This window comes from Oryx dammah, unplaced genomic scaffold (assembly GCF_014754425.2).
Source record: "Oryx dammah isolate SB20612 unplaced genomic scaffold, SCBI_Odam_1.1 HiC_scaffold_15, whole genome shotgun sequence".
Taxonomy (NCBI): Eukaryota; Metazoa; Chordata; class Mammalia; order Artiodactyla; family Bovidae; genus Oryx; species Oryx dammah.
In genome coordinates, this window is record NW_024070199.1 from 42,459,433 (window position 1) to 42,473,328 (window position 13,896).

Sequence of the window (13,896 nt, forward strand, 5' to 3'; positions counted from 1 at the left end):
TCCTGTCTAACCTGGATACTACCCACAGCCTCCAGCTTGCTCCCATCCCTCCACTTCCCACCCAGCAGCCCGAGGGATTTTCTATTTTATTTTTATCTACTTATTGTTGGGCTTCTGGCTTGTGAGATCTTAGTGTCCCGACCAGGGATCGAACCTGAGTCCCTGGCAGTGAAAGTGGCAAGTCCTAAACACCCTGAGGAAGTCACCTGAGGAATTGTTAAAACCCTGACAATATTCACAGAAGAATCTTTCATAGTTCTGACCACTTCGCCCTCAGACTTGGACCTTTCCAAGCCAACCTTTCAAATTGCTTCTTAGGAGGGTCTGGGATCTGGAAAGATGTAGGGTCCAGATGTTTGACATATTCTGTGTTGTTTTAGTTTGTGTGTTGATTGAGGGGCTCGAAGGGTCAAGAGAGTCACACACTAGTGTCTCACACCCATGTATGTTGTTGTTTAGTCTCTCAGTTGTGTCCGACTCTTTGCAACCCCATGGACTATAGCCCACCAGGCTCCTCTGTCCATGGGATTTTCCAGGCAAGAATACTGGAATGGGTTGCCATTTACTTCTCCCGGTATCTCTTATGAACCAGCCACTATTCAAAGTAATTCACTAATGCTCACAACCATCCTGTGGAGAAAGATGATAATGTACACTCATTTTACAGATTAGGGAATGGAGGCATAGAGAAATTAAGCAGGTTGCTAAAAACTGCACAGCAAGGAAATGGTGGAGCCAGGCTGTGAATGTAAGCAGTCAGTCTTCAGATCCTGAGCTCCTCACTGCCCTGTTGGTCTGTCCCTTGATAGTTATGCAATATGGGATAGTTATGCAATAGAATACTACACAGAAATGGAAAAGACCAAGCTACTGCTTGACCCAACAATGTAAACGAATCCCTCAGATTCATAGATTGGACACTGAAAGGAGCCAGAATCATGAACATGGCGACAGGCTGTTCCCTCTGCCCAGGATGCCCGCCCTCACCCCCTTGTCTGGCCAGTTCTCATCCTGAAGGTGTCAGTTTCCCCTCCACTTCCTCAGGAGGACTTCCTCGAGTCCTTAACCCAGGTTAATCCCTCATGCAACAGAGCACTATGCAGGCTATTCAGTTCAGTTCAGTCGCTCAGTTGTGTCTGACTCTTTGTGACCCCACGGACTGCAGCACGCCAGGCTTCCCTGTCCGTCACCAACTCCAAGAACTTACTCAAACTCATGTCCTTAGAGTCAGTGATGCCATCCAACCATCTCATCCCCTGTAGTCCTTCTCCTTCCGCCTTCAATCTTTCCCACATCAGGGTCTTTTCCAATGAGTCGGTTCTTCGCATCAGGTGGCCAGAGTATTGGAGTTTCACCTTCAGCATCAGTCCTTCCAATGAATATTCAGGACTGATTTCCTTTAGGATGGACTGGTTGGATCTCCTTGCTGTCCAAGGGACTCTCAAGAGTCTTCTCCAACACCACCACTGTAATGCAGGCTATTATGTGTTTTTAATCTCAGAATAATTTTTAAGAATTTTATGTTTGGGGGATTCTCCTTATGTCTTGTTCTGTGTGTGTGTGTGTACATGCGTGTGCAAGAGAAAAAATATTTTAAAACTCGATTTTTTGTTTTTTACTTTGCCTTATGTTTTAAACTTTCATCGCATTTGTTTTTCAACTAGGAAATACATTTACACACTTAAAAGTCCAGAAGTCATCCAAGCGTTTACAGGGAAAAGCATCCCTCCGTGTTGTAAGCGGTCTCTTGTGTATCTTTTTACCCAAAAGTTAAACTGCTCTACACCCTGTTGGTTGCTGTTTTATGTTTTGTTTATTTGGCTTTAGTTATGTGGGATCTTACTTAGCTCCCCTACCAGGGATAGAACCCGAGCTCCCTGCAGTAGAAGCGTGGAGTCCTTAACTGCTGGGCCACCAGGGAAGTCCCCTTGCTTTGTGTTTTGTGCCATGTAGACCATTTCCTCTGAATGCCGGACACCAGGGGCTCTGCTGTTGGAGCCCACAAGGCTCTACCCGCTCAGCTTGGCCCCTTAGGTTTCTTAGAGTAGCTCCTGTCCCCTGTAGTCCCAGGCCTGGGGCGGTTAGGGCCTGTCACGGAGTTCTTGGGCTCTCCTACCCTTCTAGGCTGAGGCTTCCCCCCACCCCCGGGCTCTGGGTGCCAGCCTCGGCTGTGGGCCAGCCCAGGGATGAAACTCTTATCCTGGGATGAAAGGCCGGCAGGCCTGGGCTGGGCCTAGTAAACGCTAAACCCTCCCTGAGAGGACCTCAGGGCACCGGTGTAAACTGAGTCATGGGGGGCAAGGGGGTGAGTCACCCAGCCCATGAGTGGGTCCAGATGAGGCAGAGGCTGTCTGCATGGAGCCCTCTCTGGGCCATGCTTCCCAGAGCCACGTTCTCAGCTCCCCTCCAGCCCCCAGAGGGACTCTGGCCCAGGGCAGAGGGAGCAGGGCCCACCGGGACCAGGGCCTGGAGGCCAGACTCTCTGCATGCAGAGTGTGCCTGTGTGTACAAGTGCGCCTGTGTGTACGTGCATGAGTGTGTGTGGGGGGTCAGGGAGGGGGGAGGCAGACAGGAAAGGAGGCTCTGACTCGGGAGGAAAGGATTGGGGTTTGGAATCGAGTCAAAGCCTCCAGAGGCAGATTTTGGCGGGAATGCCTCGCTGCTCTCTCCCGACCTCTGTGGGTTCCGCCGAGTTTTCTCTGCAGGAGCCAGCTCTCTCTCCCTTTGGCCTGGGAGGAACCAGGGCCCCATGCATGCCTGCCTGTTCTCAAGGGTTTCCAGGGGCCTGAGCTGGGACCTGAGGGTAGAAGGTCCCCAGAAATCATTCCAGACTTCACCCCAGGGAGACCTCTGCTCAGGGACCAGGGGAGAGCACCCCGCCTCAGGGGGTCTGTGCAGGGAGTTGTGGAGAGCCTCCGGACTGTTTTCAGCCTTGACTGTGGCCAAGTGACTTAACCTCTTTCTGCTCAGTTTACGCCTCAGGAAAATGAGGGCTGAAACGAATGAATGTGTACACGTTGCTTAGAGCAATGCCTGGAGCAGAGCAGAGCTGCATGTGTGTTTGCTCTGGGAGCCTCAGTTTTCTCATCTGAAAAATGGGTGAGGGGGGACACCTGAGGAGCCCTTCGTCTGCTTGTTGCTCTGGTTGCAGTCTCCGTTATTATTTCCTAGGAAGCTGCCCCGGGGCCCTGTTGCCCTGCCCAACTCTGTCCCTGGGTGTTTTTCAAGCCCTGTTGGGAGGCCAATAATCAAGGAAAGATGGGTTTGGTGGGTTTCTGGGCTAGGTGCCCTTGGGTTACCCCTCAGCATCTGGGGGAGGCGAGTCAGAGAAAATGGGGAGTTTCCCTCCTCAGATGAATCAGCTGTGTGACCCAAGCCGGGTCCCTGCCAGGGCCCCTCCCAGTGGGCGGGAGTGGGGCACAGTTGCCCTTCTGGGAAAATCCCCAGAACCTCGGCAAAGCTCTGGCTGAAGCTTTCTCCCGACTCAGCTGTTTCCTGTCCTCCCAGGTTCAGCCCCTAGCCCCAGCTGGAATCAGGGGTCGACAGGGGCCCCTCACTCACAGCCCATTCCCTCTGGAACCCTCTCTCCAGGGGCTGGGGGTTCGCCGTGGTGGGACTGGGAGTAGGTGGAGTGAGGATGTCATCCTTTTCCTGGCTCAGTCGTCCTTCTGTGGTTTCATAAAAGGGAGCAGAGCACAGGGCCTGTCCAAGATTACCCAGCCTAACCTGCCCCGGGTCTGGGCTGCTTCCTGAGTCCCGTACAGGAAGGGCCCAGCCAAATAGGGCAGAAGCCCCTGCCAGCCTGAGCAGGGGGTCCCACTCAGGGGAGCTGCTGCCACTGCTCCTGGCAGAGGAGCAGTCCCCACTGTAGGCAGGTAGATCCTTCCTGCTCAGTAGGCTTGGTCACTATACTCCCTGGGCCTCAGTTTCTCCATCAGTAAAATGGGAATCTTAGTCTTGGCTCAGCCTCACTCAGGTGGTTCAGAGGACCAAACCTATGTGCTTTACACATCAGATCCTAAGTCCTTGCTGGGTCTTGTTTATCTTTGCAGTGCGTCCCTTCTCCCCAACAGCACTTTCGTATAGTAGGGGCTCAGCAATGCATTGGGCACTCTGGCGTTGGATGTGTGCTCTGTTGCGTCCTCCTCTTTGTGGCCCCATGGATTGTAGCCCACCAGGCTCTTCTGCCCATGGACTTTTCCAGGCAAGAATATAGACTGGGGTGCCATTTCCTACTCCAGGGGATCTTCCTGACCCAGGAATCAAACCTGTGTCTCTTGCGTCTCCTTCATTGGCAGGTAGATTCTTTACCACTAGCACCACCTGGGAAGCCTGGAGTTGGATGACCTGGATTCATATACTGAACTTTGTAGCCTTGAACCAATTAGTGAACCTCTCTGGACCTGTTTTTACAGAGCTGAGCAAGGCTTGGATGAGAAACAAAGAGACATACTTAGCACAGTGCCTGGCTCTTGTTATGAACAGAATGAGGAATTTGAGGCCCACACACAGAGGGTGACTTTCAGTCACTCATTTATTCAGTTTTTTTGGGCACTTAGCTAGGATGCCTGGGGACAGGTGGGGACACCCTGGGGATAAAGTGCAGCCACTGTCCTTGAGGGGATTCAGATGCCCAGATGAGTGCCACAGGTGAGTGAGCATTATGGGAAGCTGGGGAGCAGGTGGATGAGGGAGGGGAGCCTCTGAGAGGATGACACCTGAGATCTGGGGTCAGCCAGGGAGGCAGGCGAGGGTCAGGCCTACCAGGCAGAGGCAACAGCCTGAGAAAAGGGCACCAATGTGGGGAAGGCCAGCGTGTGAGCAAGAGAACCACAGGCGCTGGCAACTCCCGATTCTGGAACAAGGAGTCGTCAAGCATGGAGTGGAGGAGGTGAGGCTGGAGGTACCAGTAGGGGATGGATTTGAGTCATTCATTCATTCAATAATATATGAAAAGGTTGCTCTTGCCACTCACTGTGCAAGGCTCTCTGGGGACAGGGCTCAGATTTAGGCATTGTTTCTGCCTTCACGGAGCACAGAGTCTGGGAGGCTAGCGAGAGACAGACAGTGATTACATAAGGAACTACTCGATCCTTGCTGCAAAGCAGATTGTTCAAGCAGAAGGAAGAGCCTGAGGCCCAGCGCTGTGTGCCAGGGGGTGAAGAGACAGCCAGTTGGCTCCAGCATGGCAAGCATGGGCAGAAAGGGGAGCCTGAGGGAAGCTGGGGGTGGGCAGCTAGGGCATAACGGGGGCAAGAGTGGACTCAAGTCATAGGCTGTGGGGGGGTCACAGACGGGCTTTGGGGAGCGGACAGACATTGGACAGAGGCTGCTCTGCAGGACAGCTGGCAGTGGGGGGAGGGGGAGAATGGGACAAGTGGCAGTGGTTTGGGGGAAAGAGTGAGGAAAGGGCTAAAGCGGGGCCATGAAGGAGCACAGGGACTAAGTGTGTGAAATGCTTAATTGTGGCAGAACCACCAGGTGATATCACTTGGGCATCTTTGTGGGACCCACGAAGGCCTAGCCAGGAGCCCCCCAAGCCTTGGCTCTTTGGGCAAGTGCAAGACACTAATTGTCTGAGGGAGGCAGGGCACGGGGCTCCAACCTGGAGACCACTCAGCGCTGGGGACTTCCCAGGGTTGGGCCGAGGGGGACTCAGCTCAGGGCGGAGGAAGCTGGGAAGGGGGCCGAGCCAGCATGACTCACCTACTTCCACCCAGTCAGCCTGGTGGCATCTCCGCTCCCCTGCTCCAAATTCCAATTCGATGAGGCTGCTGGAGGCTGAGTCAGTTCCAGCACGAGAGCCGTACCCCTAGGGGCTCCCTGCCAGACGCCCTGGCCTCCAACCAAGGCCAAGGCCAGGACCAGGGCTGAGGCCAGGGGTGCGGAGCCAAGCTTCCAGAAGCTGTTGCAGCCTCAGCAGAGGGCATGGCCCAGGAAGATCAATGTGAGTGAACGTGCCAGCTGCGTTGTAAAGAGCTCACTGTAGGTGAGGCTGGAGACCCCAATCAGCCTGGTGAGGACTAGGGTGACTTTTTAAAAAATATTTATGTATTTTTAGTTGTGTTGGCTGGATCTTAGATGTACCACGCGGGTTCTCTAGTCGAGGTGCCCCATGGCACACTGGATCTTAAGTTTCCCAACTAAGGATTGAACCCATGTCTCCTGTATTGGAGGATGGAGTCTTTTAACCACTGGACCACCAGAAAAGTTCCTGGGGCACAAGTCTTTTAACTCTTTCTGCCCATGACTCAGGTAACTCTCTTTCCCTCGGTCTCTATTTTCTTGACTATAAATTGAGCCAAAATCTTCTGATGGGTTGTGAGAATTAAATAGTCTGTATGGAAGTGCCTTGCAAACTGGTGGCCTCTGATGGTCTGGGTGGTAGGAGGTGAGTATAAATGGGAAGACTTAGAAGGCTTTTTAAGATTGAGTACTGCACAAGGATATTTCAGCCAAGGGGGTAGAAACCCAATTCAACCCCTACTCACCGGACCGTGTGTCCTGGTGGAAAAGCAGGGTAGGACCAAGGAGGTACCTTTTTCTAACGGGAAAGGTTCACTGCACAAGGATATTTCAGCCAAGTGGGTCGAAACCCAACCCACGCTCTACTCACTGGACCATGTGCCCTGGTGGCGAAGGGCAGGACCAAGGAGGTACCTTTCTCTAACGGGCACGAACACACCCTGTGGGCTAGCAGTAGTCCCTCAGACTTTACTGGGCCAAGTCCTCGAATTTATGGGAAATCACTGAACAACTGATTGTGATTCTTGGGATGGAGGTGAGACAGGACTGACTTTGAAGAGGCTCTTAGAGACATTCCCAGCTTGGCCGTTGAGGGCAATCAGGACAGAAGGGGCAGTCATTCCTGGCCCTGCATCTCTCCGCCAACCAATGCAGATAACCACCGACACAGTATTGTAAAAAACACTCAAGACACAGACCCAGGCTGGGTTTATTGAAATGCCAGGAGTACGCGTGTGACAAGGGAGCCAAAGAGAGGAAAAAGGTGGTGTGGGCTGAGATGGCAGGGACAGGCCCTGTGTCCTTGGCCCTGGCATCCCCTTTCTGTGCTGGGGGCGGAGCGGGAACAATCACCCACTCTCCGCCAACAAAATGGCATGCTCAGGCCCACAGGACCTCTGCCCCCTGCACTGTGAAGGCCCCGAGGAGAGGGACTGGAAGCACTAGTTTTCTCTCTTGTGAAAGAGGAAGAGAAAAGGAGGATGCAGGAGGAGGGGGAGGTGCAGCCAGGGATGAGGGTGGCCAAGGAAGGTTCTCCTGCTGGCATCTGCACCCCGCCTATGGTTCTGGATGACCGAGGGGAGGCAGCAGCGAAGAGAGGCTGAGGGTCCAGCCCTCAGGGAGCCACTGCCTCCAGCCAGCAGGGACTGGAGTCAGCCCAAACACAGGACAGAAGTTCAAAGGGATTGAAGATGCAGACAGTTCCCGAGTGACCCAGTCCTCAGAGCTGGAGGGGCTCGACCTCCATGGGACAAGGAGGGGGAAGACAGGCGGAGGCTCCAGCCCCAATAGTGGGGGCAACGGCAGTCTCCCTCATGTGGCCTTATTAGGTCAGTTCCACATTGTTGGCACGGTCCAGCACACGGGAGCCACGGGCACTGCCCCCCAGCTGGAAACGGCTCTCATAGAGAGTGGGGCAGAGGTGCCAGCGGTTGGCCCGGTAGATGCCCAGGTAGGTGTAGACGTCAGGCTTGTAGGTAAGCAGACACTTCACGCCTGCCGCACGGATGGCTGCATCTGCCTCCAGAACACCCAAGCGGTCCGTGAAGTCGTCTGTATAAACGCAGATGACCTGCCGCCCCCCCTCCTTGGCCCGTGGGCTCACCTTGGCCACCTGCAGCCGGCCCTCAACCACGGCCCGAGCAATGCCAGCCCAGGCGTGGTCCAGCTTGAAGCCAGGTGCCAGGTGTATCAGCCATTTGCCAGAGAGCACTTGGTGGGTGATGGCCAGCTGGCGCAGGGTACCAGGCGTTATGGGCCGCCCGCTGGTCTGCAGAGCTTCCCAGGCGGCCTGTAGGCCCTGCACATCACCCGAGTTGGGGATGTAGCCCTGCCCGTACGCTGCAATCCAGCCCACAGGCTCAGAGTTGGGCGAGCCAGGGTCCCCATAGCGGGTAACTTGGGACGGCGGGTACTTGGCCAACCAGGCATCCAGCTCTGTGGCAGGTGTCATGCGGGCATCAAACACCAGCCAGGGGTCCATGTCAGCTGCCATGGCCTCTGCAGCCAGGTGCTCAGCAGTGAAGCCATCTTCACGACCACCTGGAGAGTCCTCTTCCTCCAGCTCCTCACCTGGTTCCATCCTGCGGGAGGGAACCGAATCAGGGCAGGGCCGGGACAGACTCAACTTACTGAGTCCTAGGGGGTGCCAGGGAGAAGGCGATGGCACCCCACTCCAGTACTCTTGCCTGGAGAATCCCATGGATGGAGGAGCCTGGTAGGCTACAGTCCACGGGGTCGCTAAGAGTCGGACACGACTGAGCAACTTCACTTTCATTTTTCACTTTCATGCATTGGAGAAGGAAATGGCAACCCACTCCAGTGTTCTTGCCTGGAGAATCCCAGGGACGGGGGAGCCTGGTGGGCTGCCGTCCATGGGGTCGCACAGAGTCGGACACGACTGAAGCGACTCAGCAGCAGCAGCAGCAGCAGCAGGGGGTGCCAGGCACTGAACTGAACGGTGTGGGCCTGGGCCTCGGCTGCTGCGTCTCCCCGATGGATAACAACTTGTTACTGCCTCAAGCAGTTGTGCAGAATTAACCGCCTGAGGTGGAACAAAAGCTATACAAATGTAGTTAGTGTTATTATTGCTCTCCTTGACCTACAAACGAGGAAACCGAAGCTCAGAGAGAAGGGGCTCACTGCAGGTCACACCTTCAGTGAGTGACAGGGCCGAAACGGCAATTCAAACGTGGGAACCGCCGGCCCAGCTACGCCTCCTGGCCCTGCCAGAGCCTGGCCGCTCTCCCAGGCGCTGGGATTTAATGGAGGGAGGCAAAGCACAGCGTCCTCGCAGCACCGAGGCAGGGCCCATGGGGCCAGGCCTCCGGGCGAGCGTTATCCAACCTACTTAAAGACGAGGGCACTGAAGCGAGAAACGGGCAGTGTCCGATCCGAGACCAACGGGGCGGTGCCTGGACTCGAACCCCGGCAGGATAGAGGCTGCAGGAGAGCCTGCCTCCCGCCCCGCCGCGCCCGCCGCCATTAGTGCCCACGGCCCGAGCTGCACCCCCGTCCTGCCCCCTCCCGCCAACCCCAGCGTCACCTCCGGCCTTCGCTGCGCTCGGCGCCGGGCCAGCCCCGGGCCCGGCTCCGTTCCTGCCGGGGCTCTGCGCCGCCGCCTCCGCCGCGCCCCGCCCCCGCCACGGCTGCCGCCGCCGCCGCCATCTTAGTACCCCTGCGCCTCAACAAGAACTTTATAGACAAACGCAGCACAGGGCGGGGCCGGGAAGGGGCGGGGCCATCAGGGAAGGCGAGGAGGGGCGGGCCCTCGGGGGCGGAGCTAACGTTCGCTCTTCAGGTCTTGGGGGCGGGCTGGAGTGGCGGTTCCGCCCCGGACGGACGCGCAAAGCCCGGGAGGCTCTAAGGGGGAGGGCGCTCGGGCCCTGCCGGCGGCGTCCTGATCGGCGGCGCTAGGACCCTGTAGGGAGTGTAGGGGGCGGAGCCGGCGGCACCAGGACCCGGGGGAACCGCGGCGGACGGGCTACGAGCAGGCCCGGGGGCCGGGAGGCTGCGGGCGGCGGCGCTGGGTCCGGCGCGGCGGGAGAGGCCCCGAGATGCCGAGCAAGAAGAAGAAGTACAACGCGCGGTTCCCGCCGGTGAGCACGTGAGCGGGCCCCAGAGGAACGGCCCGGGTTCTCGGGAGGCTCCGGCCCAGGCCGGGATAGGGAGGCGGGCGCACCGCCGTGTTCGGGGCCCCGTACGCCCCGCCCCCTTCCGTGCCCTTCCAGCGTGGGTGCCCCCCGCCCCCTTTCTCCCGGGATGCTCCCTCTCTCTGCCCGGCTTAAGCACCCTTTCTGGGACGGAGGCGACGGGGTCCGAGCTGTCTGCCCCCTCCCCAGGCACGAATCAAGAAGATCATGCAGACGGATGAAGAGATTGGGAAGGTGGCGGCGGCCGTGCCTGTCATCATCTGTATCCTGTCGGGAGCTGTCGGGATGGGGGAGTGGGGGAGCCCGGCAGCCCCAGGGTCGCTTTTTGTGGACTGGGCCACCACCCCGCGTTCTCCTTGACCCTCCTCAGCTCGGGCGCTCGAGCTTTTCTTGGAGTCTCTGTTGAAGAAAGCATGCCAAGTTACCCAGTCCCGAAACGCCAAGACCATGACTACATCCCACCTGTGAGTGGCTCCGATCCTAGAGGGCCCAGTTGGGGGTCTTCCTCCAGGAGTTCACACGCCTGGGGAGGCTGTGCCCTGATAAGGAAGTGGTAGGCTGCTGTGAGATCTGTGGATTTGAGGAGGAGGATTAGGATGTTCTGGCCAAGGGGGAGGGTTGGGGTGGAAATTTTCCAGGTTCCATTCCCCTGACATCCACAGAGTCCGTACTGTCCCTTGCTGAGGGCCCAGATGTCTGGGCATCATCCGAGTGCCATCCCCTTCCCACTTCTTCCAGGAAGCAGTGCATTGAGGTGGAGCAGCAGTTTGACTTCTTGAAGGATCTGGTGGCATCTGTGCCTGACATGCAGGGGGATGGAGAAGACAACCACATGGATGGGGACAAGGGTCCCCGCAGGTAGGGAGCCAGGGACCAGTGTCCAGGTGGGGAAGGCCAAGGCCCCTGGGCTTGGGGATGGCTGGGGAGTGGTGCAGGAGTGGGGAGACCTGTGGATAGATGTACTGTACCTTCCCAAAGGGGCCGGAAGCCAGGCAGCAGTGGCCGGAAGAACGGTGGGATGGGAAGCAAAGGCAAGGACAAGAAGCTGTCAGGGACGGACTCAGAGCAGGAGGTGAGTGAGGCCCTAGGCTTCTGGCCCACAGGGTGGACAGGGCAGCCCTATACCAGGCCAGGATGAGCTGGCTGGGGACCTGGTCCCTCACCTGTGACCTTTGTATTGGTTTCTTTGTAAATTGGGGTTAGTGAGGTCAGCCTCCTGTCTCTGCTTTCCAGTGATGGGGCCATGCCCTTCTAGTCTCTAATTCCTGCCTTGTTCTCAGGATGAGTCTGAGGATACAGACAGTGACGGAGAAGAGGAGACACCACAGGTCCCACCCCAGGCCAGCCACCCCCCTGCCCACTTTCAGAGGTAAGCAGCTCAGTGGCACCAAGGGGGCCCACGGACCCCAAGACTGACCCTGGCCTCCCTCCTGGCCTCCCTGGCCACTTGGTTCTGTTGGTCGTGGCAGACTGGGGGGATGGAAGGGGAGGAACTAAGAAGGACTTCAAGGCTGGGGACTGGGCTCTCAGAAGGTCTCCTTCTGCTAGGTGGGGCTGTGTGACCTGCCCTGGATCCTTCCCTTCTCTGGGCTTGCTCCCTGTTGGTACAGAGGGTAGTGGGCTCCAGGGATGCCCAGGTGGGGCTGAGTGGGCGGGGATGGGCACCAGAGAGTGGCCTGATCTTTCTTTACTGCTTTCTCTCCTGCAGCCCCCCGACACCCTTCATGCCCTTCACCTCGACCCTGCCTCTGCCCCCAGCACCCCCGGGCCCCTCAGCACCTGACGCAGAGGAAGAAGAGGATTATGACTCCTAGCGCCCTCTGCCCCCCAGGCCATACCCCCTTTAGTTTGTTTTAGTTGCTCTGGGGGGAAGAGAGACCATAGAGCTGTTCTTAAATTTATTAATAAAATAATAATAAAAGGGAACACTCACGTCTGTCCCAGTTTTTGTCCAGGGTTTGTGGCCTCCTTCTCTCCTTCCACCTCCTTCCTGATGCTCAGCTGGGACCCAGAGCCCCAGGGGGCTGGGCAGCAGCTGACTGAAGCGGGGGGGGGGGGGCTGGAGGCCACAGTTCTGCCAGCGCAGGGCCAGGGGTGTCAATGGAAGGAAGGCCGGTCAGAGAGGCAGAGGGTCTGAGCCAGCTGGTGCCAGTCATACTGGGGGACAGCCTGTCTCATGGTGCTGTGTGTCCCTGGGTAGGTTCCTCTTCTCTGAATGGCTTCTTCTTGGCTCTCTGATGTAGACCATTCTGTTCACTCTGGGTTGCTGCAAAGGGACAGGTAACAGAAATGAGTCTGGGAAACTAGAGCTTGGGCCACTTGCCTTAAAGGACATGAGGAGGGGCAGTGGGAGCAGAGGTAGGTGGTGTGGTGGGGGGCCATGAAGGCTGGCTGGTGAGCAGGCAGTGACTCTGAGCAGACCCTGGAGCTATGCGCACGAGGCAGACGTGTGTCTTCTGAGAGAAGCGGCTTGGTGAGGCGGGCAGGAGGTGTGGAGTGCTGCGGGCAGCCTGGAGGCCTGGGTTAGCAGTAGACTCGAGTGCTGATGACTAGGAGGGAGGGGATCTTCAAGGACTTTTGGGTTTCTTTGGGTGGGGACATGGGACATAGAAGAGGGATCTCAAGTAAGATCAATAGGGATCTTAGTAAGACCTCAAGTTTGGCTGTGATGAGTTTGGGGTGCCTGTGAGGCCGCTGAGGAGAGGCGTGGGGTGGGCACTTGGATGTAGTGGGCTAAAGACAGGTGTGTGAACCTTGAGAGTCAGGGAGAGGGGAGGGCTGGGGTGGCCCACCAAAGGGGACTGAAGAGCAGCCAGCCCGAGGGCCCCCAGGAGCTTCTGTGGTGCCCACCCAGGGGCATCTGGGAGGAGGAGAGTTCAGCTGTCAAACGCCTTGGTGAATTGGTGGTTGACGAGACAAGAGAGCTGGAGGTGAGAAACTCAGAGGTGAATGGAAGCAGCACTCAGAACCATGCAGTGGAGATGGGAGAGGACAGAGGCTCAGAATAAGGACAGAGGAACAGCTTTTGTTTTTTAAAGTTTAATCAATTTATTTGTTTTGGGCTGTGCTGGGTCCTCACTGCTGCTTGGGCTGCAGCGCCCAGGCTTCTCATTGCGGTGGCTTCTATTGCTACAGATCGTGGGCTCGAGGACACGTGAGCTTCCGTAGCTGTGGCTCCCGGGCCCTCGAGCTCAGGCTCAGCAGTTGTGGCACACGGGCTTAGCTGCGCCATGGCATGTCGGATCTTCCCAGACCAGGGATGGAACCCACGTCTCCTGGATTGGCAGGCAAATTCTTTACCACTGAGCCACCAGGGAAGCCTTGGTTTTGTTTTGTTTTGTTTTAATTTGGCAGAAGTGCAGGCTGAAGTGGCTGAAGGGATGGGAGAAGATGATTAATGGAGTGAGGTGGGGGTTGCCTGAGGCCAGCCCCAGCCCAAGAGGGGGAAAGGTGAGTAGGTTTTGGTGGGATGTTGAGATATTCAATTTTTATCTGGTGGTGTGTGACTTCTTTATGAAGTCAGAGGCAGGGGGACAGCCTGGATGGGCCCCAGAGCAGCTGGAGCCTGGGGACACGTGGTCCTGTCTGCTGCTCATCTGTTCCCACTCCAGGTGTAAGAAAAGAAAGCCGATTTCTTTCTTTATTTTTTTTAAATTTATTTATTTATTTTTTATTTTACTTTACAATTCTGTATTGGTTTTGCCATACAAAAGCCGATTTCTTTAGGGAGGTCTTCCCTTGTGGCTCAGCTGGTAAAGAATCTGCCTGCAATGCGAGAGACCTGGGTTTGATCCCTGGGTTGGGAAGATCCCCAGGAGAAAGGAAAGGCTACCCACTCCAGTATTCTGGTCTGGAGAATTCCATGGACTGTATAGTCTATGGGGTCGCAAAGAGTTGGACACGACTGAGCAACTTTCACTTTCTTTAGGGGAAGCATTTCTACTCAGCCTGTGGTATGTGCAGCTGGCCTCGTTTTGGGGGGTGGGATTGAGGCATGGGA

General features: G+C 56.6%; 2 protein-coding genes across 2 annotated transcripts; one reads left to right on the forward strand and one right to left on the reverse strand.

Moving 5' to 3' along the window:
- Nucleotides 1-6,930: 6,930 nt before the first annotated feature.
- Nucleotides 6,931-9,411, reverse strand: CUNH11orf68 (chromosome unknown C11orf68 homolog). Its single transcript, XM_040256284.1, has 2 exons — nucleotides 9,290-9,411; nucleotides 6,931-8,327 (listed from the first exon to the last, which is right to left on the reverse strand). The coding sequence occupies exons 1-2, from the start codon at nucleotides 9,409-9,411 to the stop codon at nucleotides 7,571-7,573; spliced, it is 879 nt and encodes a 292-aa protein (XP_040112218.1). The 3' UTR covers nucleotides 6,931-7,570.
- Nucleotides 9,412-9,475: 64 nt separating this feature from the next.
- DRAP1 (DR1 associated protein 1) lies at nucleotides 9,476-11,824 on the forward strand. Its single transcript, XM_040256311.1, has 7 exons — nucleotides 9,476-9,842; nucleotides 10,086-10,158; nucleotides 10,267-10,360; nucleotides 10,635-10,754; nucleotides 10,875-10,968; nucleotides 11,177-11,265; nucleotides 11,605-11,824. Exons 1-7 carry the CDS (start codon nucleotides 9,801-9,803, stop codon nucleotides 11,708-11,710), a joined length of 618 nt encoding a protein of 205 aa, XP_040112245.1. The 5' UTR covers nucleotides 9,476-9,800; the 3' UTR covers nucleotides 11,711-11,824.
- Nucleotides 11,825-13,896: the final 2,072 nt, after the last annotated feature.